Source organism: Rhipicephalus microplus, chromosome 1 (assembly GCF_043290135.1).
Source record: "Rhipicephalus microplus isolate Deutch F79 chromosome 1, USDA_Rmic, whole genome shotgun sequence".
Taxonomy (NCBI): Eukaryota; Metazoa; Arthropoda; class Arachnida; order Ixodida; family Ixodidae; genus Rhipicephalus; species Rhipicephalus microplus.
The window spans coordinates 71,999,453-72,026,006 of NC_134700.1; the positions used below are offsets into that span (position 1 = coordinate 71,999,453).

At 44.5% G+C, this 26,554-nt stretch overlaps 1 protein-coding gene across 2 annotated transcripts; it reads left to right on the plus strand.

Annotated features, from left to right (window-relative positions):
* Positions 1-1,930: 1,930 nt before the first annotated feature.
* On the plus strand, positions 1,931-18,424 carry LOC119178716 (uncharacterized). Of its 2 annotated transcripts, XM_075870173.1 has the most exons (5): positions 1,931-2,065; positions 2,774-2,908; positions 17,281-17,466; positions 17,736-17,963; positions 18,278-18,424. In XM_075870173.1, the coding sequence occupies exons 3-5, from the start codon at positions 17,379-17,381 to the stop codon at positions 18,322-18,324; spliced, it is 363 nt and encodes a 120-aa protein (XP_075726288.1). In that variant the 5' UTR covers positions 1,931-2,065; positions 2,774-2,908; positions 17,281-17,378; the 3' UTR covers positions 18,325-18,424. The 2 variants fall into 2 exon arrangements, with proteins under 2 accessions (XP_075726288.1, XP_075726289.1); XM_075870174.1 differs by lacking the exons at positions 1,931-2,065; positions 2,774-2,908 and adding an exon at positions 15,176-15,299.
* Positions 18,425-26,554: the final 8,130 nt, after the last annotated feature.

Genomic DNA, 26,554 nt, shown 5'->3' on the forward strand with positions numbered 1-26,554 from the left:
AATCTTCTATTACTCATCTAGAAAGGAATAGCCTTATTTATAACCAACAACATGGATTCAGATCTAGGCTGTCAACACTAACACAGCTGGCCGAAATAACTAATGACCTCGCAAACGCTGTTAATACTGACAGTCAGGTTGATGCCATATTCTTAGACTTTTCACAGGCGTTTTACGTGGTCCCACATGAAGATTTATTCACAAAACTTCAGGTTTTTGGTATTGATGACACCTTAATCTCGTGGATTTCCAGGTTCCTAATGAACAGAACACAACGTGTAGCTGTAAACGCGCACATGGCCGATAGCCTCCATGTGTACTCGGGAGTACCGCAGGGTTCAGTCCTTGCGCCTCTACTATTTCTTATTTATATCAATGATATCCAATTTTGTATCCAGTCACCAATTCAGATGCGGCTTTTCGCAGATGATTGTGTCATGTATGCAGTTGTAAAACATTCAGAGTACCCAAATCGGCTTGAAGAACTCTTTGAAAAATATTTGCGCTTGGTGCCGGAAATGGGGCATGAGACTGAACGCATCTAAAACCAAATGCCTCACATTCACTAACAAGAAGAATCCGCTTAATTTTTCGAACACTTTAGAAAATATTAAACTTCCTAAATGTGATCAGGTGAAAAAGCTTTATGTCACGCTTTCAGCAAACTTATCTTGGGAACCTCATATCAACACTGTCTGCAAAAAAGCGGTAGGGAATCTATCCTTTCTAAGAAGAAGGTTGCGAAATGCTCCGGCCCAAGTCAAATGAATGCATACAAGAGTCTTATTCGCCCTGCCTTAGAATATGCCGGCTTAATATGGAGTCCCCACCAACAACACATAATAGACAAAATTGAACGCATTCAGAAATTAGCTGCACGGTTCATCTACTCTAATTATTCGCGACATTCATGTGTCACCGACCTATTTAATAGAGCGAATCTTTAGCCACTTTCCATACGAAGAATAATTTCTAGGTTAAAATTCCTATACTCAGTCTATCACGGTCATTTTAAGATACCGAGCAATCTGTACTTACAGGACCCATTTAAACACTCACTCAAGACAAACCATATCAAGGTCATTTTTCAACCTGCTAGCCGTATCAATACACATCAATATTCTTCATTCCCAATGGCCATTAGTTTTTGGAATAGGTTGCCAGTCAATGCTGTGAATCGTTCTACGCTGGAATTTTTTGTCAACTGTCTAGAAGACATTAATTTTTCTAAAAATGTATACGTGTGAATCATGAAGTATCCTATGTGTATCAATACTTTCTTTCTTTTCTTTTTGTGGAGCGTTATTGTGTTTCATGTTACCTCTATGTATTCACTCCTGCATGGGCCCAGTTAGGGCCTGCAATATGTAAAAATAAAAAAATAAAGACAAGGCCGATCGATGATGATAATTGATGGCGATTTGATGGCTGACATCATTTGCACCGAAAACTCCGCCGACATGTTACGCACAGCATGCAATGTTATTACAACAGTATTCTGCAATGACGACATGTTTCTATTATGCTCTTTACTCTAGTTTGTGGATATTGCCGAATGAAATCCAGATAAAGTTGTGATATATAGAACAATATGGCATTTCTTATGCCTGTATTTTTTTAAAAAACCATGCAAACAGTGGGAACGTGATAGTGCTTCTCTTGATGTGCTCTTTCTCTAGCGTTTATCATGCAAAAGAGGTCTTTGTAGTGCTTTTTACCAGCACGTTCACGTATCTCACACTTACGGCATTATGATTTGCAGCAAGTGTACCCTGATAGGCCCGGCTAAGTCTAGACCTACGTTATTTGTGTTCAAAAAGGTCACCGCACTAAAAATAACTGCCTACGCCAGGCACATACAAACCCACTGCGAAGTGGCTACCTTATTATATTGCAGTGTTACCCGCTGACGACATAATACAGCAAAGCTTTGTATTCTGTGATCCCTCACTGTACGCAGTTTAATAGAATCTTCACTTGCAGCATAACTCTGTCCCCCAGGCAAGCTAGCACATGTGTAAAAGAATCATATGGAAGCACTGCTACAAAGTTCTATCAGAAAGAGGTAATTAGGGGAGTGTCAAAGAAGCTCGTCTTGGTAAACAAGCCGCGTTCATACTGGTTCTTATCTTTTCTTTCTTTTTTTTCTTTTTTGTTCTTCTAGAAAAGCTATTGGAGGAGCTGGTCACCTTATTCTCAGTCGCATACACACAGCGAGCTCTCTCATTTGATTTTGTGCATTTTGTTAGCATTGATGCGTTGTTGCATTTCACGGTGGTTGTCTGCCAATTCTGCAGGGTTGATGCGCATTATTATTGTTAAGACTAGGTATACACAGAATTCTTTAACGTGATTGCCACATACTGTTTTGAAAATTTGAATTCTGAAACTATTAACATCATGAGGATTTTTTTCTTTTCTGTGCTTGTGTAGAAGCTTAATAACTGAAGAAGTAATTTAACGGTGTACACCTGTGTGACTGTTCCTTTTTGTTGTTTATTGAAATAATATTGAGAGCATTTCGTACACGATATCTATATTGGATGTGAATGTTTATCAAGCTTTTTGTGAAAACCTAAATACCATATTATCTGCTCTTAAAGTCTCACAACAATCTGCCATTTGAAAAAGTCCTCCAAATGAGAAATTCACTGATTAGCTAGACATACTAATATATTAGCTTGTGCCTGAGAAACTATGTAATTGATGACTTCACTAAAAACAAATTACATCAAAATTTAAATGTTTGCTCTCTTTTTGTTACTATTGAAAGACAGACAAAGAAGAAGCCTAGATCTGGAGTTGCTTTAGAAGATACAAAACATTGACGTGAGCGGCCTTCGCAGAGAAAATGCGTCTTTGCTGAAGGAAAAGGAAAAGCTTCGGGAGGAGTTCAAGAAATATAAACGTAAGCATTATGCAGGCTTTTTTGTCACTTACACAAGCTTATTACTTCAGGGGCAGACAACTGGCCAGAGCATGTCATTATACTCTGATGGAAATAAAAATATACCTACAGTAAACAGAACCTCAAGGGACCAAAAATGTGTTCTATTTAAGAGGAGTTTCCTCGACTAGGAGATAAACAAGGGTGCAGAATCTAAGTATGAAACCAATCGTGCTGGAGGCAGTTGTTCTATGTAAGCAGCAGGTTCATTTGAGATTTTGTTTTATTGGGAGTCTACTGTAGATTGGTGACAGGTCTTGCGATCCTCTTTGGGATTTGAGCCAGATCATATCTTTGGGAGTCCCGAACTACCCCTTGAGCTTGATGAATGAATTAAGACATCATGAAGACGTACAGATAAGGACCTAAACCAAATCTTAAAGTTGTGCAACGAAGTCTGCATAATAAAAATTTTATTATAAACAAAACACAGTATTTTTTGCTGCATGACTTCATTAAAAGGCACTCTGACCTGTAAAAATTAGGTTGCACTAAACAAAACAGGTTCTGTAAAAATTTGTTTTCCGTTCCTCACATCTGCTGCAAAAACCTAGTGTGGGCAAAATTTTGGGGCATAGAACATAAGCACTCGTAACCTGTGCGTCTACCTTTTTTCTCTTTGCCTATTTTGCGCCACGAATGTCAATTACTTAAAATCAGCTAGCCTAAAGGAACGTCTTATTTAGTGCATTACACGTGACGTTGTTAACAAGAATTGAAATGATAGCTACGAGTCATGCTTTTGTAATTTTCAGCTGCAGCAGGCTTACATGTAAGATGAGCACGAAAAATCTTGAAACGTTGATTTACTTTAAATGCGCTGAACTTTATTATTGCAGTGGTGGAAGGAACTTTACAATGTGGATCAGATGCAACAGCTAATTTTGCACTGAATATGCGTATGGCACTCAATGTTGTCTATATATTATCGTTAGTGCTACATTGCAGAAGTTTAACAACTGTTTGCTGCTTCGTTTGGTGGTGCGCATAATTTTTTTTCAAATGTGGCTATCACGATTGCCTAAATATCTAGTCATTTGCCATAAACCACAAGAATAGTGTTGGAATTGTTACTTAAAAAAACGTGACACAGACACTACCAAATGTGTGACCATTTCCTAGTGCGAAGTAGGTAATGGTGGCAGCTTTACTGTTTCTTGTGGCACTGATGGTGGTGCTTTGCCCAGAGGGACGTCTTTCCTATAGCAGTTGTGCAATGACTTCCTAAAAAGAAACTCCTGCCTCAGTTTCAAATTCTACACATTCACCACATACAACTAGTGTTATGGCGCTGTCCAGATACTAAAAGAAAGCCAGATAATGCAACAAGAATGATGGTTTATTGAGCAGCTTGTATTTTTACAAAGCGCATGTGACGTTGCAGTGACGTGCCTTGATAACACTGCATCGCGTTGACGCATCATTTCTCCCCCTTTAAAATTCATAATAGATATGTGGGGTGTAACTTTCCAAAGCCACCATATGATTATGAGAGACGCCGTAGTGGTGGGCTCCGGAGATTCCAACCACCTAAAATTTTTCATCGTGCACCCAAATCTGAGCACACGGGCCTACAACATTTCCGCCTCCATCGGAAATGTAGCCGCCGCAGCCTGGATTCGATTCCGCAACCTGCGGATCAGCAGCCGAGTACCTTAGCCATTAGGCCACCGTGGCGGGGCCCCATTTAAAGTTCATAAGGTTCAGGTTGTTTTCGTGACCGACTTGATCCTTGCAAGAGTGGTGGTGTTGGGGCTGATTCGGTCACCGTTTTTTTTTTTGGGGGGGGGGGTGTGCTGTCTTGCACAGTTTCGGCGGTGGCTTGTTTCTGGCCGGAGTCATTCTCTACCGATTCTATTCGATGTCTCAGCTCATCTAGATGCCGTAGGCGCCGTCCTTGAGAACAATCCATGGCCACCGTTCTAGAACCTTGATGGTCTTGCACTACTCTTGGAATCTATCTCCGACTTCTTTCAAAACTGTGCATCTAAACCGGGTCACCTGCATTGAACTTTCTTGCACTTGCTGTTGGCGAACCCATAGCATGCTTTTCTTTGGGCTTGATGCGGTCTAGCTTCATTCTAATCTGATAAACCAGCAAACGTTCCGCCGGTGATTTCCCATCTCCTCCCGAGGTTTGGCAGTATCTGCACAAAAATTGATCCAACCTTGTTTTGAAGTCACATCCCGGATTTTTCTTTAATCCTTCATTGAGCGTGCACAGTGCTTTCTCGGCTAAGCCAGTCGATCGTAGATGACAGGATGCTGTTGTTAGTTGCTGTATATAGTTACGTGCCAAGAGCTCGCGACAATATGAGCTCACGAACTGTGGTCTATTGTCTGGCACGAACGTTTATGCAGGCCCCAACTGAGCAAATATTGAACGCAAAGCTCTGACCATAGTTTCAGACGTAGTAATTTCATTGGCACCTCTTCAACGTATTTTGTTTCCAAGTCTACGATGACCAAGACCATGTGGCCGTCCAACGGCCCGGCAAAATCGGCTTGCAGACGGCTCCAGCTCTCCCCGGTCAGTGGCCAGGATGCAGGCACCTGAGCAGGCGGCTTCGTGGAAGCCTGTGCACAAATACTGCATGAATTGACCAGTCGCTCAATGTCAGAGTCTAGTCCCGGGTACCGGAATAGCGTCTTGGTAATACTCTTCATGGCAACTATGCCGGGATTAGTTTCATGTAGCAGACTTAGTGAGCGTCTTCTTGCCGCTACAGGTACAACAATGCGATGGCCCCAGTACACCAAATTGTCACTTACGGTCAGTTCCATCCTTCTGTTGAAGTATGGCCGGTACTGCTCGTGATCTTGGGGTCGGAACCGCGGTCATCCCTGTAAAATCCACTTACTCACCTGTTGAAGAGTAGGATCCCAATTGGTCATTTGTTTCATCTTTCGAGCGCTCATAGCTGTTTACTCCATCGATTGGGCAAACAAAACTTACTCCCGTTCGTCGGAATGGCCCTCTCGTGGCTTTTCAACCGTCAGCGGCAACCGGCTGAGGGCATCGGCGTATGAGTGTTCACTGCCCTCACAATACTGTACCACATAGCTGTATTTAAGAGAGAAACAAGGTCGAATGCTGAATCCGAGTGGCTGCCATCGGTGGTATTGTCTTTCTTGGATTTAATAACGCAGTAAGAGGTTTATGGTCAGTTACCAAGACAAACTCATGACCGTACTAATAGCCATTGAACCATGCAACCCGGAACACCAGTGCTAGGGCCTCTTTTTCCAACTGTGAGTATTTGCATTCTGTCTTTGTAAGCTTTCTGGAACGGAAATCAATCGGGTAATTAGCACCATTGACACGGTGGGAGAAAACCGCTCCGATACCTACTGGGGAAGTGTTGCACTGCAGCTTCAATGGCTTATCAGGATCAAAATGGGTCAAAAACTTGGACGCTTTTATTGCCTCTAACTTTTCGAAAACATTCTTTGTGCTCCTCATACCACTGTCATCTAGCCCCTTTTTGGAGAAGCGCGTACAACGGTGCCTGTGTGGTTGCTAGGTTCGGCAAGAATTCGCCGTAATAAATAGTTCACAAGACCCAAAAATGATTTCAGCTCACTCACCGATGTGGGCTCCGGCGCTGCGCAAACGGCCTTGATGTTTTCGTCTGTCAGCCGAAGTCCGTTAGCGTCAATACGATAGCCGAGAAAAGTGACCTCGCCTTGTCGAAATTTGCATTCTTTTCTTTTGCCATCGTAGATAATATTCCCGTAATTTCTGAAAGACTTGATGTAGCCGCGACATATCACTTCGTTTTTCTGTGACGATGATATCATTCAGATACACCTGTGTTTCTAAAATTTCGCTCAGAAGTGCGTCCATCCGTCTCTGAAACAGGGCTGGTTTGAAACTCGCACCAAAAGGCAACAGTTTGAAACAGAAAAAAAACCTTTTGCGTATTCAATACCGTTATTTTCTGGCCGTCTTCATCCAACACTAACTGTTTGTAAGCCTGACGCAGGTTCAACGTTGTAAAAACTTCCCCGCCATTCAGCTTTGCAAAAATGTCCACTCGCGGCAGTGGATACTCTTCCATCACAGTGGCTCCGTGACAGTGACAGTCATCCGAAAATATCCGCAGATTCTTAGTGACCCATCTTTCTTTATGACGGGTACGACTGGTGTTGTCCACTGAGTGGTTTTTACGGGCGTGATCACGTCTTGGGCTACTAGCTGATCCAGCGCTTCTGACATCTTGTCCCGCAAAGCGTAAGGTATGGTGCTTGCTTTGAAAAACCGCGGAACTCCTTTTTTTTCAGCTAGAATCTCACCGGTGGGCCCTTGCGAAGTCCAAGACCTCGAGCGAAGACATCAGCATATTCGCTGAGCAGGGCCTCTACTTTTGTGTTGGCTTCGTTCAACTTAATAGGGTGCACGCTCACGACGACGTTTGCCAGCATGAAAACTCCGATTTTGTTAAAAGCCTTTATCGTGTATCTGCTACATAACAATTGTGCCGTGCTATCAACCACTATGACCGTTACTTGCATATTTTTACCATCGTATCTGGCTGTCATACGTAGCTGTCCAAGCACTGGAAGTTCACCCAATAGGCAGGACAGTTCTAGCTTCGTTTTTCGCAATGGCAGTCGATTAATTTCGTACTACAGAAACACCGATGCTGAAATGATGCTAACAGGTGATCCAGTGTCCACCCGCATTGTCAGAGGAACGCTATCCCAGCTTACTACTTTGTAAATGGGGTTCACTTCGCGGATGCTTGCTTCTTGATGAAGGACGGCCTGTATATATACAAAGCCTCATTTTAAATCGAGGTTGAGTAGTCTTTCGCTGTCCCCGCGTACGCCCCTTGCCATCGTATGTGAGCTCTGTCGGTGACCTGACGTGGCTGACTGGCACATTCGTTTCAAGTGGCCTCGTTTGCCGCACCTGTGGTACATCGTGCGCAGGTGTTTACATTCCTCCGCTACATGTTTTGCGCTATCACACCGACTGCAGCAGCCACGATTATCCGGTTTCAGTCGCAATTTCTGAGTATGGTCCCTCTGGAATGCAAAATTTACTGCACTTTGGTCGGTAGAATGCATTATTTGGGCATTTCTGTGGTGTCTTGTGCCGAAATAGCAAAGCATTCTGTCTGTTCTAGCGTGAGCTTGCGTTGCGTCAATATATGTCGCCTGACGTCTTTATCCTGCACGCCACACAATTCGGTTCCTCAGCATGGGCTCCAACGATGTCCCGAAATCGAACTTCTCCGCCAGCCGCATGATTTCGGCAATGAAATTCTCAACAGACTCACCAGCTTTCTGTGTTCGCATGAAGAAGGCATAGCTTGTGGTGGTCTCGTTGACGTTCGGTGTGTAACGTTCTTCCAAATAACCGACGACTTCATCGTAGCTGAGCTCGTTCACTTTCTTCGTGTGGCAACGCCCCTGAATGGCTCCCACTGCCCTGTCCGTTAGTAACGATATCAACAGCGTCCGTTTCTTTGCTTTGTCTGCAATGTTAAGAGCTCCAAAGTAAGCCTCCAAACAAACACGATACGTTGGCCAGGTACCATCTACCCTTCCGAATTCGGGTGGCCGCCCGGCACTCATGATTTCGCCGGTCTGCTCGTCGCCACTGTTATAGCGCTCTCTAGATACTACAAGAAAGACAGATAACGCAACAAGAACAATGGTTTATCGAGCAGCTTGTATATACACTAAGCGCATGAGACGTTGAAGTGGCGTGCCTTGATAACACTGCATCGCGCTGACACATCAACTAGAGACACAGTGTTGCATGAGAGGGCATGTAAACAATGCTGTCCTTTTGCTCCAGATAGGGCTCTTTAAATTTATTAGCAAAAAGGCACCATTTCTCAGCAAGATTTTGGTCGAGTTGCTGTAAGGATACAAAAATAAACGTCTTTGGTTGGGCTTTTAATGCAGAATTATCTGAAGCCATACGTTAGCGAAGTGAGGTGTGGGGTTAGTGGGTTTCTGAAAAAACATGCGCTACAATTGCTGTGGAAAACGAAGTTGGAGAGGAGGCAACAAAAGAAGTGAACTGTACAAGCGCAAACTAATAACTGAAGTTTATGGAACAAACTTGGAATAATGAAGGCTTCCTGGAAAAAGAAAAATTGGTTTACGAAGAGAGTTGGTCTCGGCATTCTTGCTCCCCGGTCTTCAGATGCAACACCTGAGGTGATTACAATTACCAGATGTGGTGCTGATTCAATGTTCTTATCCGAGTATGCTGATTAAAGTGCTATTTCTGACTTCTGTAGAATGCGATTTCCGGGGGGGGGGGGTTATTGCAATGAAGCTTTTTTGTCTGTGAAAGGCCTCCGAATTTCGCGTGTTGCACTATTTTTTTATTTGGCCAGAATTGTAGTTTTTTCAAACAGTGGGCTGCACCCACATTTTTTTGCGCCGCAGAGAAAGGTTATCTGTCATAGCTGTCTGCTGGCATGCATATAGCGATGCTTTTCGAGCTGCACGTCGATAGTTTGCACCTGTACTGTCCACTTCTTTTTTTTTGTCTTCCCCAAACTTTGTTTCCGCAGCAATCGTAGCACAAATTTTTCCAGTCGTGAAGCCTTGCGACAGGCATTGTGGGAAATTAAGTGTATTGTAATGGCGCGCTTGTCCTAGTGAGCGGTATTCTATGGTTTTGTAGATGTGTCAGAAAGTTAAGCACTTATTCACACAGCTCATATTTTTGATGTGGAAACAATGAGGCTAGGTATGATTGTTTGTAGCTATTTACTAGAGGTTAAATATTCCGATTAGTTTAAAACGTAAACTGCATTATAGTTTATTCAGAAAAAGAAACGCTGTATTGGTTTGCTGATGCATACTAAAAGATTCTTCAAATGTTGTTCGGACATCGTTTGACCTTCCGGTTGTCCCATAATGAGGACAGGACACAACATAAATCTTACGCAGTGATGATGCCTGTTGCATCAGAAGTGTTTCACACACACACACACACACACACACACACACACACACGCACACGCACACGCACACACACACACACACACACACACACACACACACACACATGTTTACTTAGATCTAAAGTTCAAATCACTGCTGGCCTGCCACGGTTTGGGCCTCTTCGATTTTTCATGCTGCTTGTTGTTACTTGAACTTAATTTCCAATGGCAAAGTGGGCGAAAGTTCATTGCTATAACAGTGAAAAGATGGGAGTCAAATGTCACCATGAAAATGAGTTACGGTCACTCTGTAGAGCAGGAAAAGTTGCTCCACCTAAATCTGTGAAGAGTACTTGAGCTCGGCATGACATACTAATTTCAAGCCCGTAGCTAGTGGTATCGATTCTTCAGAAGGGGGAAGGAAGGTCACTTATTTACAAGCACCGATTTTCAATTTTATTCTTTCTAAAAGACTTCCTACCATTCAAATACAGGGTGGGCCTGGGCCCCTAACCGCCGTATTTATGAACCGACCTTAACTTATGGTGGTAAGGATACTTATGAGAAGACGAAAAAAGTGTAAGTATTGGAAAAGTACAAGGTGCATTTCAGGAACCTTTCTTATCCTGTCATAAGGGCACCTCATTAAAGGTATCCTTAACTCGTTAAGTATAAGCCCTGGTTGTGAGATTAGGTGAATGTTGGCTACCAAATCATTACGTAAAGCAGCAATAAATTAGCTTTACTGCAAGTTTTAAACAACAATATGCACAAAAGCAGCCAAACGCAAACAGCAGAAGTGTTTGTTTAGGTACTGGCAGTTTTCAGTAAAATACACATTTTTGGTCTAGCCACAATTCTGCAACTCCCGTCGATGCAGTTTTTTGTTGTTGTTGTTATTTGACATATTGTACGTTATCAATCATTCGGTGGTGTTCTCGGGCTCGCTACAGCGTTAGCTGTTTTTTTTTTCACTTTTTTTAATTTTACTACATTTATAAATTATTTTGAACAGCATTAAAGCTTTTTTTATGAAATTGAATTTATTGTGGAACGGTGCACTGAAGTGAACTTTACCGACAATGTAGCTACGTCCTGATGAATTTTGTGAACAAGTACCAAGATGGATGCCGTGTGCCTTCAGAGAAAACGAAAAACATGGAAGCAGCTCATGATAGCATTCAACAATCCCCACACTTTAATTCCGTGAACAGCCGTCCAAACAACTAGAAAAGTATTTGCACCACTTAGAGAACTTTATCACTACGGTGAGAACTGTTTTCAATCATAACAGGTTTTCAACCGCTCGACTGAATACTCGTGACATGGTATTGACAAGGTCGTTGCTTCCAAATCAGAACGTGCCAACTCCATAAAAGCGCGATTTAATGTGCAGTTTCCTGAGACATAACACATAGAACCCACAACCATGGATATTTTTCGGCGGAAACAGCACAGCGAGCAGATTCTTCACGGCACTTTTTTTGAAGTGAGGGCGGCACGAAAATTTCTTCTTGTCATAGGTCTCAACCATGTTCCACCCATCGTTTAGGACTCGCCACGGCGGTGATGTGTACTCGTATGCTGTGCCGTTCGATATTTACTATTACCACATAACAAACAAAATACGCAAGTTATCGTCCCCCGTCATGTTGTTTCAGGAAGCTTTAAGGTAGGTCATAGGCCACCTTAACTGTACCTTACTTAGGTACTAGGAAAGTTCCGCGATAAGTACAAGGTAGGTTCTTGAAACGCGTCAAGTGCAGGCTTATGGCTAAGCTTGACTCAAGTCATAAAGATAAGGTTAAGTTAGGTTTGTGAATATGGGGATAAGGCTCTGGCTGTGGACCTGCTTCAATAAACAAATTTATCTGCTTTGGGGCACCAGCAGTATTAGCGAGTGTGGTTTTAAGTTTTCATAGTAATGACATAGAAAATGTATGGCTTGGCAAATCTTGCAGAGTTGTTTCTGCTGCTTCATAGCAACATCTTCAATTTAGGGAGCTTGAGTTCTTGAAAGACGAAACTTCCCCCCACTTCCTTGTTCTGGTGGTGTGGGTTGTTTTTCAGTTGCGTATATGCAGGTACTGTTCTATGCCAGGGTAGGAGTTCAGCGGCTCCTTTGATGTAGCTGCCATTACAAAAAACATTGGGAAAACAGTGTTAAGTTTATCATTATCGTGCAACCTGAACTACCCTGGCATGCAAGGCACCCTTAGCATTGTACTAACCTAACATTTGAACTAAGTATAAAAATGACAGCATACCATATTTACTCACACAATGGGCGCACCCCTAATATTTAGTCAGCTTTACTAAAAAGATTTATTAAAAAAATATTTTGCACTTCCCGACCCATCTTTAGTGCATTCTCGGCGCACGCATGAAGTAACTTAGGACCTTTTAATGCCTTGGACGGGTGTGCCCCTCACCGAACAGGTTAGTGGAGTCATGCATACAACGGGCTGCGAGTGCGAAGTTCCTTCTTGCAAAGGCTTCGCCTGAACGACGGTCCCTAGAATACTATACCCTAACAGAGATGGCTTACCGAAACACCCACACCGGCTCTTCAGAACTGCTCGAGTTTTTGCCTCTATATATTGCGCTATCTTTTTTACCGTGAGAAGGCAGACTTGCAACACGGACAGACTATTTTTTGCATCGAAGAGATTTCTTTTTTCTTTTTTTTATTGTTGAGAATGAAGATTTCCTTACACCTTCTTCGTCTAAATTCTTAGCTCCAATTTGAAAAATAATAGTCTATTCTACCTTCCTTGGACTAGAGGGTGATGCTGCAGGCTTAAAGATAATATTATTTGTTGGGGTTGGGGATCTTAAAAGTCAGGCTTATTTAGGCAGCTTGTACCTATTTTTAGCCACAGCTAAAAGTCAGTTCCAATGTTCTTAATGCATCGAATATACATTTGAAATATAGAATGCTTATGCATGGTCACCTCAAATTCAGAATCAGGGCTGTAGTGTTTGCTTGTTGACCAAGGGCAGCAATTGATGCAGTCTGTACTTATTGTAGTGCTAGTATAGACACTGATTACTGGCCGAGTTGCCTTTTTAGTAAAGTTGACACGAATCATCGTTGTATTCCGTTTGACACCAGCGTTTCATTTAACAATTACTATTTAGCTGAAATTGTCAGCCTAACATTTTTTCCACTGGCACATACATTTACGTGTATATGCTGACAATGGCCTCTCCTGCTTTATCTTGAACTTCATGGCTATTTGAAAAGTGCGGAAGCATTGATGAGAGAATTGAAACACTGCACCTGTTGCTGAAATCACGAGGAAGCTGACAATGACAAACGCAGTGTGGCTGAAAAATTGAGCTCAACAAACCAGCCTGCTGTACAAAAAAAAGACTGTTTCAGACACGCTGCCAGCATCAACAGACCCATGTGGACCTCACCGGACATGTGACCAACACCACAAGTCACGGGACCTGCGAGTCACCCCACACCAGCAGTCTCGAAAAGAGCAGCGGCCATGTTTGGCCTCCAGGATGAGCAGCTGTCCGCCAGCCTGCCCTGCTGAATAATAAAGGCCAGTTTTCAGCTGCAGCCCTGCAGGCCCAAGCAGAGAACCTGGTTCCGGGGCAGCCACACAGTAGCTGTTCTGTTGGAGTGATTCCGATATACGTCTATTCCTATAAGGCTTTAATTGTGCACAGGAGTAACTAAAGTGGAGAAAAAGGCTGCGCTGCAAAGTTGAAGACGAAAAACTGGACTGACACAGCGAAGGCGTGTCTAGCAACTGAAGTTTACTGAAACGAATAGCCAAAAAGGGGGGTGGAGTAACATACAATGCGTGGCCGCTGGAAGCAAACCACGAATGATCCTACCGAAATGCTGTCTATGTCGAAATAGACGTGCTTTTTATCAAACTCTTATTTTTTGCTTATCTTATTCGTCACGATCTGTAAACATGCCACTTGTCTATATGAAAGTGCTGTTGAGGGTATGCGCCTAACTTCCCTTGTATGTTACTCATCCCCCCTTTTTTGGCTATCTGTTTCAATAAACTTCAGTTGTTAGATGCGCTTTCCCTGAGTTAGTCCAGTTTTTCGTCCTCAATTTTGCAGCGCAGCCTTTTCCTGCAGTATGTTTCAACTAGCCCTACACAATCTTTTCTAATTAAAGGGTACACAGTCTCAATGTCTTAATGTGAAGGCCCTTGATGACAGTATTTGTAGCCTATGATGGGTAAAAGATAAATCCCTGTGATAGCTCTGGTGTGAATTAGGTGCATAAAATAATATTGAAGAGGTGAGCATGGTTTTTTGGAAATTGTCCTATCTTCTTATCATGCTTGTGGGCCTTGTGTACCGGATTTTGCAAATGCCACTGTGTAATTCTAGAAAGTAGTCTATTGGTCGTGAGGTCAAGCAGAGTCATCGCCTAGCGACAACTGGCCGAAACGGGGACGTATGGATTGCTCCTTGGCTCGTCTGCTAGCCACGTCGTGTACCTATGTGCACGTGGGTCATGCACGTTCTAAATGTGCGGTTTGTTCGGTCATGTCAGCGCGAGTGTAACTGTTTCTACGTATGCGTGAAATGACGTACAAAATCTTGCTCGGCTGCTAATGCATTGTAATAGGATCGGCGAGTGCAACCTTCCATAATGCTGTTTATTATCGTCAGACCCTCCGCATTCAGCATAATAATTTCAGAGTGAGTACCGCTTTCTGTTTGAAGCACATCACAAAATGCTCTTTGCATCCCAAACAAGAGGACTATTAAATGATGTGTGAATGCAGTGTTTTATAGCGACTCGGCTGTAAAAAAAAGAACACCACAGGATTAAGGCCATGCGCTTTTGCGCATTTGGTAGGTGTAGAATTACGGCATTGTAGTTTATCGATTATGCGAGGCGGCTTAGTTCTGTTTATCTAGCCCTATAGAAATAGTACTATCACTTACACTGTGACACATGGGTATTTGAACTATATTTGAAGTAGAGTTACCGTACGCAACCGTGTGCTTAAAGTTAAAAACGCTTTAAAGAGCCGAGACAATAAAAATTTATTCAGGCAGCATGGCTTACATATAATGTCGCATAAATTCACTGGAGAATTCATCTTTTTTTTTACATTGTCTTCAGCGTTCGTTTGGCATTGTTGGTGACCGGCGGAAGGCAGTGGTCATTTGTCGTCTGAAAAAAAAAAACATGCCTGTCCCCTTAACCAGGCCTTTGTTGTAGCACTGTCTTGCACGTATTCCATCGATGAAAGCTAGGTTTTTATGTTTTTACTGGTGCAAGAACATGTGCGTACACGTGGTAAATGCTGTGTAGTGCAAAGTGCCGTCAGCCACTAAGCTTTCTTGTCTAGACATATCGACAGTCTCACATTTCATGATGAACAGAATGAGAGAAAAAATCATGTGTATAAGTTGCGAATGATGGTATTGAAGTAATCGCACAGGTAGGCGGGCTTTCTAAGATGTTTCTTTCTTTCTCTTTTTTTATAATATGCAGATGACAAAGATGTAAATAAGTACAGTCACGCTACAGCAGTCTGTCGTAGGCGGAACACAAGCTAACCACGTACAAACAACACAGCTAAAACGTGATTTAGTGCGAAAGCGTGAAAAGTCACCCAGGGCGAGCATCTCTACGAAAGGCAGAATGCGCTTTACTCGCTGGTAATCTTAACGTTCCATAGATGGCGTGCACCGATATAGTAGAGAAGAGCATAGATATTAAGGGTAAACTGTAGTCGACACATTTTATCCAGCGACGGTTGGCTCAAACCGCACGCAACAAAGCACCACTGAGTATTTGTACACGCGCCGCCGACCGCCTATCCACTCTTGTGAGAGGACGGTGCGGCCACCTATAGCCCGCTCTCGCCGCGAATATAACGTTTTCAAAGAGAGAAGGCGTGTAGCTTTGGACCAGCGCATTTTTGTCACTCTTTCTCTTCACCACTTGTTTGGCCATCGTTACTGACGCAGATTGTTGCGTTTTGCATGTGCTGCGCATGAGAGGTCATTTTGTTTCCTATTTTTTATGCGCAAAAGCAGTTGTGCTGCGGAATATCGAATTATAAAAGAACAGATCAACAGGCTGCTACGGCACTGTGTTTGGCTACGACAACAACTATCGAAAGCACAAAAAGATGGCTGCCAAGACATGCCAGGCGCATCTTCCTTCTAAATGACATTACTTAGGTCATAGGCCTCATTCTACAACAATATTTTATCGTATGTGGTTTCTATATGTCCTTGTGGCCGTTTCTTCATTACACCAGTTTGTTGCAGTTCTGGGGGTAAGGCGGGGGGGTGCTGGCAGACCTCATTATCTACAGCAATGAGAAGCACTGTGAAAGCTGATGGTTATTGCAGGAAATGTATCGCGTAGAATTCTTCTGTTTCAGCATCAACATCCTTAGTTTCTATGCAACAACACATGAGTTACAATGCCTGAGGCTACCAAAATCTAAGTGCGTGTAATTTCAAGATTCTCGAACGTGCACATTCCAAGCTACATGGCAGGAAGACCAGTATCAAATGTGTTCTTTGGCTCAGCAGTGTACCACCAGCATTTCTTTTGTGGCACGTCATTTCTCGGTTTGTCAATTTCGCGACGATAACTGAGGCGGTTTTATCACAACCATTTTTTCATGCGGAAGCCTATGTGTTCTGAATAATTGACCCACAATCGCGAAAGCCGGGTGATTACCAGAACACGTACATTTGTTGTGATTTTTCTTTAAATAATTTTTTCAAACGACAACCATTTTATCGAAAATAGACACACTTTTGGCATATCGCCCGTGGCGTCAAGCTGCGCTGAAATGAACTTACGCTAAACGCGCCGTGCTTCCAGATGTACAAGACGTTTATTTTCACTTTCTCTTTGTGTTGCTTTTACTAGGGATTTCAAACTCATTCGTCATACACCCGTTCGTTAACCAGTGCAGTGATTAAACACAAGCTTGACTACAACGACCCGAATCAGCACACAAATCAGTGTTTGTGCTTTCAATGTTTTATAAGCTTTGTATTGCGACATTCTGAGCGGACCAAATAATCTGATAGTGATTGTGGAATTACATTAAACCTAAAGAGTGAAGAGAAAGAAACAAGAGAGTCATTTGAAATACTGATGCACACCTTAAGTGCCGCTGGACAATGGCGTATGTATTCGCTCGTCTTTACGTTTCACCCGTTACTTTTACAGTTGTCTGGAATTTTAATGCTAGGGCTTACTGTACGTACGAAGTCCATGCCTGTTAAAGAGCACCAGATGCTCATAGTTTTGAAAGCTCCACTTTCACTAAGGCTTCATATTGGTGTTTCGGCATGTAATCTCAAAAATTATTATTCTTTTTCTCATAAATGTGTGCACTATGGCAGGACTGCAGTGTGATTCATGCATGTCTGATTTTCTTTTCCCCCTAGTGTCAGCGACATTAGTCCACCAGTCAGAGCAATAGAGCTTGCGTTCTGGCCAGTGGATGGCATTTACAATTGATCAACATTAGCAACAGTGGGACATCATGTATATATGCATGAAATATTTAGTGATGCACCAGAAAATGTTGTCCTTGAAGAAACCAGCTGGCTGCATTACAGATGAAGCTACTGGTTAGTATGCGCATGTTTGCTTAACGAAACAATTTACAAGAAACGGTGTCTCGATGCATATGTGAGCAAGTCACATTCCTCGAGTTTTTAAGTAAGGACCGCAACCATTTGGGCCCCAAAATTTTTTTATTTTGTTGACTGAGGGTCATGCAGGATCGTACAATATTGCCAAAAAGGCAAGATGTCTAGAGATGAATAATTATGAAACGCTGATAATCGTCTGCTGCATAATTATGGCCTCATTTTCACTTTTCTACATGTGTCCACAGGTTGTGGAACTCCAGCCGGGGAGCTTCATCTTTGTCGAGCAGTGGGCACTGGATACTGCCAGATTTCTGCGAAGACACCGACTGCTTTGGCCCGGGGGCTCCTCACAACGATGTTCAACAGACATGCCATTTTGACCTGCCTAATGAAGATTAAGAAGGTGAAAGGGATCCACAAGCCACTGGCCAACCATCCACCTCTTCTCGCTGCTGGCATTGATGCCATTTTATGTAAACATCAGTTTCTGCTAACGTGAATCTCCATTATCTGAACTTGCTATGTACTTTAAGGTATTATTTATGCTTGATTGAAGTAATACCATTTCAACTCCATAAGCAAGAATTTTTCGTTGTAGGGTGTTTGACCGTATGCACATGTTCAAAGTGTTTTGCTAGAACCAAATATTATTTGTTTATATTCAGGCCCTGTATTTAATATTAGAGCCTATTGCAATAAATTTAACAGAGCTCCTTTGCGGGGCTTATCTAATGAAGTTGTGTACACATTATATTACATGTTAATCTGTTCGATTTTCCATTTACAGCATTCACGAAAAGCACGGCCATAGCGAAAGGCTGGGAGTGTTCATAGAAACTCCTTGTGCCATCGATGGGCACGAAGCTCGCCGAGCTGTGAGCCGACAAAAAATTGTGCAGCCCTAAAATAAATAAAGTTAGTGATTTTTGAACCATTATGCGTTTGTGAATTTTGTACGTATAGAAAAGGAACATGCCCATGCATGCATGGTGCTATCATATGCACATCGCCATGCAGCCCTCGTGATGCACGCATAAGCCATTGAACTTGGCTGTATTGTGCTTATAAATCCTGCCTGCTGCTGTCCCTCTAGTACTTGCTGCAGCTGTTCAATTGCTGGGGCTCTTGTCTAATATCTTATACTCACCTGATTTTATTTGCAAATACTCACCTACAGTACAAGCAGATATATATATATATATATATATATATATATATATATATATATTCTGTTTTCTGTTTTATTTTACTACCCAATCAATTGTGCCATGCATGACATACCCAACAACAACCCTGTGCACAGCCGGGAGGCCCCCACGCAACGCGTAATCCAGAAGCGGGCAAGGAATTCGCATTGCGCCCGCTTACCAGCCTCTGCCGCACTACGCGGCACCCCTCTTTATACGACCAAACGTTGACAGGGCGCCGAGTAGTTAAAGGCTTAAAACTTCCTAAAATGCCCGCTTACCAGCCTCTGCCGCAATACGCGGTACCCCTATTTCTACGACGAAATGTTGACGAGGCTCCGAGTAGTTAAAGGCTAAGAACTTCCTAAAAAAGCTCTTTTTTTGCCCTACACCGAACCGCCAGTGCCGAACCGCCCTGCACCGTATGATCGGGAAGAATACGTTTGTGAAAGGAAGCATACACAAGACCACTGACACTGACATCAGAAAGGTGAAGGAGAGGAAGGGGAGAGAGATGAAGGGGGAAGTGGAAGGAAGAGTGGAAGGGGGGCGCCCGAGGGGAGTCCACCTTATATTATTTTTTTTCTTTTTTACTGTCTTTTTCCTCTTTCCTTTCACTCTGATCAGAGATTATAAAGCTGAGCACCAACAAACTGTACCTTTAATCCTGATGAAGGCCAGACTCTAGGCCGAAACGTCGAAATAAACCACGTTGTGACCGCTCACGGAGGATCTACATATATATATATTTTTATATATATATATATATATATATATATATATATATATTGCCACTATTGATGAACGAGCCGCTGTGGCTCATACCAGTTTTGGGGCTACGAAGAAGAAGAGAACGTTTTGGTTGCTCCGGTTCGGGTGAACTCCTGGCTGCAGATCTTGTTTTTGCTCGCGACATTACTGGTGGAGACGCTGGGTACGTGTACTTCGGCTGTGTCGGCCGTCGTAGAGACAGCTACATCTCCCAGAGCAAGAAGCAGCCGCCGCCTGCGTGGGTTACCCCCTGAATTTGGTCCCTTGACATCGACACCCAGAAAGATGGCAACTCCGATGACAAGCCAGGCGGTCCAAATCAGTGATGCCCATGGTTCTCTTCTCGCCCATGTTTTTCATGCACCACAGACACCAAAGCTGTTCCATGGAGATATCTTCGAGGATGTTGATGACTGGCTCGACCACTTTGATCGGGTTGCCTGTATCAACGAATGGGACGATGTTCGCATGCTGCGCAGAGTTTACTTTTACTTGGAGGATTCTGCGAAGACGTGGTACGAGAACCACGAGGGCTCCTTTGCAACCTTGCAAGAGTTTAGCCGTCAGCTCCGTGACGCCTTTCGGAACACCGAGAGGAAGGAGAGGGCCGAACAAGCCATATCCTGCAGACACCAGCGGCCGAACGAACGAGTATCCATGTTTGTCGAGGACATGCTTCGGCTCTTCAATCGCGCGGACCCCGCCATGCCCGAGGAAAAGAAGGTGAGGCACTTGATGCGCGGAGTAAAAGAACAGCTTTTCGTTGGGCTCGTGCGCAATCCACCAACGACAGTCACCCAGTTCATCAGTGAGGTGAACACAATGGAACGTACGCTGCAGCAGCGGTCATCACAATACGAACGCCAGATCCCGGCCACCGCATGCTCTATCGGCTCTTACAGCGAGAAACAGGCCCTCGCAGACTTCATTCGAAGTATTGTTCGGGACGAACTGCGACAGCTTCAGGCGGTGGGATCCCATCAACCTGTGTCTGCCCTCGCGGGTGTAATCAGACAAGAAGTCCGGCAGGCCGTCACACCCCTGACCCCAATCACACCACCGATTCCCGAGGCGCCAGTCCTTACATACGCAGCGGCATTGCGATCCCCTGCGCCACCGGCTACAGATCCTGCTATGCGGCCCAAGTACCAGGCTATGCAGTCATTCCACGCCACTGCTTCGAGCCCGCCTCACGGCTCAAGGTTCCCGAGCACACCCACCTATCTGCAGCCAGGAGTTCACCCGAACCGGAGCAACCAAAACGTTCTCTTCTTCTTCGTAGCCCCAAAACGGGTATGAGCCACAGTGGCTCGTTCATCAATGGTGACAATATATATATATATATATATATATATATATATATATATATATATATATATATATATATATATATATAAATATATATATATATATATATATATATATATATATATATATATGCTGGTTTTGCAATGTCACGCGACACTGCAAGACCAGCATTTCCTACTCCCAAGCACACAGATTGCGACGAATCTGCTCCCGCACAGAGGACTTCCACAAAAGCAGCACACATATGCGTGAAGTACCCCTTAATCAAGAATACCCGCCAGCTATCATCAATTACGCCATCAAAAAAGCTGAAAATCTGGACCGCCAGATTCTTCTCAACCACCAGAAAAACGCCGACCAACACCACAACAAAAACTTGCTATTAACGTTCACGAGCAACCCACCAAACATAATGAAGGTCCTAAGAAAACACTTTAACAACTTGGAACAGAGCGTGCGACTATCCAAAATGTTCACTTCTCTTCCATGTGTGGTATACAGAAAGCTGAAAAATATAAAGGATCATTTATTAAATTCAAAGATAGGCGTGAAATCTCAAAGTGGGTGTAACCCTTGCGGAAAAAGCAGGTGCAAGGTATGCAAACACAGGCAGACAACGACAGTGGCGAAAAGCACCCACTCGGATTTTAAGCACAGGATAAGAGGTGCACTAGACTTTCACTCAGACACCGTCATATACCTCCGGGAATGTGGGGTATGTAACAAGCAATACGTGGGCTAGACAGACACTCCGTTTAGAATTAGTATCAACCACCACCGGGCACAAGTACAATCCCTGCCAGGTCTTCCACTTTCAAAACACAGCACATTAAAAGACCATAGCTTTGATGACATCAGGGTTACACTATAAGAAAACAATTTTCGAACAATCAGAGAACGGGAACTATGGAAATCTTATTTTATGTACAAATTTAACACGATAAAATACGAAATAAATGAACACCCAGGCACTCTGTCAGCGTTACGATCACTAAAGACGCAAACGCTTCTCTCTAATCAGTCCTTTCTCATTACGACAATACTATTACCCGCTAAGAAAGCGTTTAGTTTATGCATCTGACAATATTGAGATGGTTTGCTCCTTCAAGGACAGCTGGAACGCACAGATAAGCGGTCCCGGTTGTCATACAGTCCCCCCGCTTTTTATGATTTATTTATTTTTTTTAATTTTAACCCACATTTTCTGTTCCTCACTGACAGGAGCCATTTCATATAATGAATATCGATGGGGGTGCCACAATTACCGGCTTTTCCATTCCTCCCGACGTCAACAGCACGCACTCGAAGCGCTTAATATCTCCCCACCAATTTGTCCTAAACTTCAAAGAGGAACGAGCCGCCAGCGGATTACACGGGTAGGTGAAATACAAGAACAGTGGCACACTGCTCTCTAGGGGAATAGTAGGTGCGGGGGAGAAATTGTTGACAACGGTGGCATTGCTCGTCTACCTCCACCCTACTCTGTTGAGATGATGCCCCTTTCTAATTTCAACGTGTCGGTCTTGCTTCTTTACCTAGATTTTCTATACTTCTTTTACTCCCCCCCCGTTTTGTTGTTTGTTTTTTTTTCCTTTTTTTCTTTTTAATTTTCTTTTGACCCCTTCCCTCCGGTCTCGACAGGCTATAAGAAGACACCGAACATGTGTAAATATTATTATGCCTTGAAAAAGACGGGGCTCCCATCGAAACGTCAGCAGCATAAACAGTTGTTAAGTGAAAACGCATCTACTTTCATATATATATATATATATATATATATATATATATATATATATATATATATATATATATATATATATATATTGTTACGGGGGAATAAAGTATACACAATGAATATACTGGCGAGCAAATGCGTACAACGCTGCTGCAGTCCAAGCACGTTTCTCACAGTACTTAGTCATCGTCAACCTCAGGCATGTACTTAGCCCGTGACTTTACCCGCCGGCCCGCCGGCGGCAGAAGCACCGTCCCGGTGCGATCAATTATCTGGGCGTGAGTAGTATGCTTTAAGCCGTGAGACGTGCACTATATCGGTGGGACTGAAGCTGGTACTGACGTGGTATGGAGTGGAGCTATCTTATAGGTCACGCTGGTGACCTTGCGTATGACGCGGTAGGGGCCAACGTAACGGGACATCAGTTTTTCGCAGAGACCAACACGACGTGATGGTAACCACAGCAAGACGAGCGACCCCGGAGAGTACTGTACGTCGCGGTGCCGGCGATCGTAAGCACTCTTTTGGTTAAGCTGCGAGGCACATAAACGCTCCCGGGCGACTTGGCGGGCGATGTCAGCTCGGGCCAGGGCATCACGAGCGTAAGCAGTCGATAAGGGGGCGTCAGATTGGAGCATGGTGTTCATGGGCAAAGGCGGGTCATAACCAAACAGTAGGTAAAAAGGTGAAAATCCAGCTGTATCGTGACGTGAACTGTTGTATGCGAAGGTATCGAAAGGTAAGCGGATGTCCCAATCTTTGTGATCTTTGGAGACGTACATCGCTAACATATTCGTCAGGGTACGGTTGAGGCGTTCCGTGAGGCCGTTGGTTTGTGGGGGGTACGCTGTAGTGAACTTGTGTTGGGTAGAGCAGGATCGCAGGAGCTCGTCGACTACTCTAGATAGAAAACAGCGGCCGCGGTCGGTGATCAACTGACGAGGAGCACCATCACGCAGAATGATGTCATGAAGAAGGAAATCGGCTACATCAGTAGCACAGCTGGTGAAGAGGGCGCGTGTAACGGCATACCGCGTTGCGTAGTCGGTAGCAATAGCAATCCACTTATTACTGGTGGCCGACACGGGAAAAGGTCCTAGAAGATCAAGGCCAACTCGGAAAAATGGCTCATCTGGTACTTCAATGGGCTGGAGGGTACCAGCAGGTCTCAGAGCAGGTGTCTTGCTGCGCTGGCAGAGGTCGCATGCCGCAACATACTGTCGCACAGAACGGTAGAGGCCAGGCCAAAAGAATCGGTGGCGAACGTGGTCATACGTGCGTGACACCCCTAGGTGTCCAGCGGAGGGGGCATCATGCAGCTGGGCCAAAACGACTGAGCGAAGATGCGCAGGAACAACGAGTAAAAGCTCAGCACCATCTGGGTGGGCGTTGTAGCGATGCAAGATGTCGTTTTGAAGAACGAACAGTTGTAAGGAGTGGTCAGGGTTGGGGGAGTGCAGACCATTGATAATAGCACGCAAAGAGGGGTCGCGGCGTTGTTCAGCAGCTATGTCGGTGATGTCGGTAATTGAAAGAACGAGGACCTCTTGTCCATCTTCCATCATGTCAGAGGGATCGACTGAGTAACGGGACAAGCAGTCAGCATCCCTGTGAAGTTGTCAGAATTTATAGGATACGGAACAAGTGTACTCTTGTAAGCGCAGCGCCCAGCGACCAAGGCGTCCCGTAGGGTCCTTGAGTGAGGATAGCCAGCAAAGCGCATGGTGGTCTTAATAACTGAGAATGCTCGGCTATAGAGGCATGGTTGAAATTTCGCAATTGCCTAGACGAGAGCTAAGCACTCGCGTTCTGTGATCGAACAATTTTGTTCCAAGCGCGACAACAGTCGGCTTGCGTATGCGACAACGCGGTGCATTTCTTGTTGCCGCTGCGCCAGCACTGTGCCTATGCCGTGCCCACTGGCGTCAGTACGAAGCTCCGTGGCCGTGGATGGGTCGAAGCTCCGTGGATGGGTCGAAGTGTGCTAGGGCTGGTGGATTGGTGAGAATCTCAACGAGCGACGAGAAGGCGTTTGCTTCCTGTTGGCCCCAGGTGAATCCGACATTCGTTTTGAGGAGGCCGGTTAGAGGACTGGCTACTTCAGCAAACTTCTCGACAAAACGATGGAAATAGGAGCACAGTCCAAGAAAACTTCGGACGTCCTTGGCTGAGCGGGGTGTGGGGAAGTCGCGAACTGCTCGGACTTTCGCAGGGTCTGGTTGAACGCCCGCAGCGTCAACAAGATGGCCGAGTACGCAGATTTGACGTTTCCCAAAACGACATTTGGACGAGTTAAGTTGCAAGTTGGCACCTCAGAAAACATCAAGCACTCTGGACAGACGGGTAATATGGTCGTCGAAAGTAGTCGAAAAAACAATAACGTCGACAAGATAGCAGAGGCAGATGGTCCACTTCATGCCTCGAAGGAGAGAGTCCATCATGCGCTCAAAAGTCGCGGGGGCATTGCATAATCCAAAAGGCATCATCTTGAACTGATAAAGTTCTTCAGGAGTCACGAAGGCCATCTTCTCTTTTGTCTTTGTCGTCCACAGCGATCTGCCAGTGGCCTGACCGAAGGTCTATTGAAGAGAAATATTTCGCACCGTGTAAGCAATCGATGGCATCATCTATGCGCGGTAGGGGATAGACATCTTTCTTGGTAATATGGTTGAGATGGCGGTAATCAACACAAAATCTCCAGCTATTGTCCTTCATTTAACAAGTACAACAGGTGAGGACCAGGGACAAGATGAGGGTTTGATTGTGCCCTTGTGAAGCATTTTATCGACTTCTCGCTGTATAATAGCACGCTCCGGGGCAGACACACGGTAGGGCCATCGACGAATGGGCCGAGCGTCACCGGTGTCGATGCGATGAGTTACCACGGATGTCTGGCCCAAATTACGGTGGTCGAAGTCAAAGATCTCCCGATAAGAAGCAAACACACTGCAGAGAGCGGAGACTTGTTCAGAAGTGAGCTTGTCAGATAGCATTGGCTTGAAAGGGTCGGAACAGGAACGTGACGAGAGCGAAGTTGATAAAAAATCGGGTGGCGGATCGGTGGTTAGGGCGGAAACTGTGTGGTCGACCAGTGGTGTCAGATGCGCAAGTGACCTGCCGCGAGGCATGTCACTTGCGCATCTGACACCACTGGACTGACACCACTTGCACTGAGAAGCCAAAATTGAGGACGGGAAATGAAGTTCGGTTGTCCTTAACGGTAACCACCGTGTTGGGCAGTGCAACAGTACGTGTCATGGCCACGTCAGAAATTGGGGCAGCAACATAGTCACCATCGGGTACTGGAGGATATGGCGAGAGTTGGACTTGGATTGTGGCTTGCGGCGGAATTCTGAAGAAATCGACAGAGCGTAGACGAGGTGGGCTGGTAGAGACGGTCTCTGAGAAGGATGGTAGTTCGAGCCGAAGAAGACTGTAACAGTCAATGAACGCAGCGTGTGAAGTCAGAAAGTCGAGTCCAAGGTTGAGGTCATGAGCGCAATTTTCTAGTACAGCAAACAGAACTAAAGTTGGCATCTGGTCACTGTCTTGAAGCTGGTCACTGTCCTGAAGCGAGGCGACAAACCGGATAAGCGAAACAGTGTCAGAAAGAGCCGGCCTGTCGTACTGCCTTACGTGCACGACGTATCACACAGGCTAAAAAATATTGCTCGAGACGCCAACGTTTTTGTGGTTTTTTCTGCCCCGGAAAAATTGCAGAGGCTTTGCAAACGGGTCAATGCACCTCGTGCAAATTCTGTCTCGTGCTCTGTCGTGCACAGGACACGCTACGTCCCATGCGCAGTGGGAGTCGTTTACTTGATTCCACTGACGTGTGGATGCATCTATGTCGGGCAAACCGTCAGGTGCATAAATGACCGCCTCCGAGAACACTGAAACAATGTGCACAATGTGGTACAAGGGCATCTTGGCATTCATTGCCGAGATTGTGGGTGCACCCCTCTCTTTGATCAGTGCTCAATATTGGCAAGGCACAGGGACCAGCTTACCCGAGAAATTATTGAAGCCGAAAAAATACACTTGCTAGGAGATAAACGTGTAA

Coding starts and splice junctions, on each gene's coding strand:
- LOC119178716 (XM_075870173.1), top strand. CDS start 17,379: ATGTATATATGCATGAAATATTTAGTGATGCACCAGAAAATGTTGTCC. Junction 17,467..17,735: donor CATTACAGATGAAGCTACTG/GTTAGTATGCGC, acceptor ATGTGTCCACAG/GTTGTGGAACTCCAGCCGGG. Junction 17,964..18,277: donor TGGCATTGATGCCATTTTAT/GTAAACATCAGT, acceptor TTCCATTTACAG/CATTCACGAAAAGCACGGCC.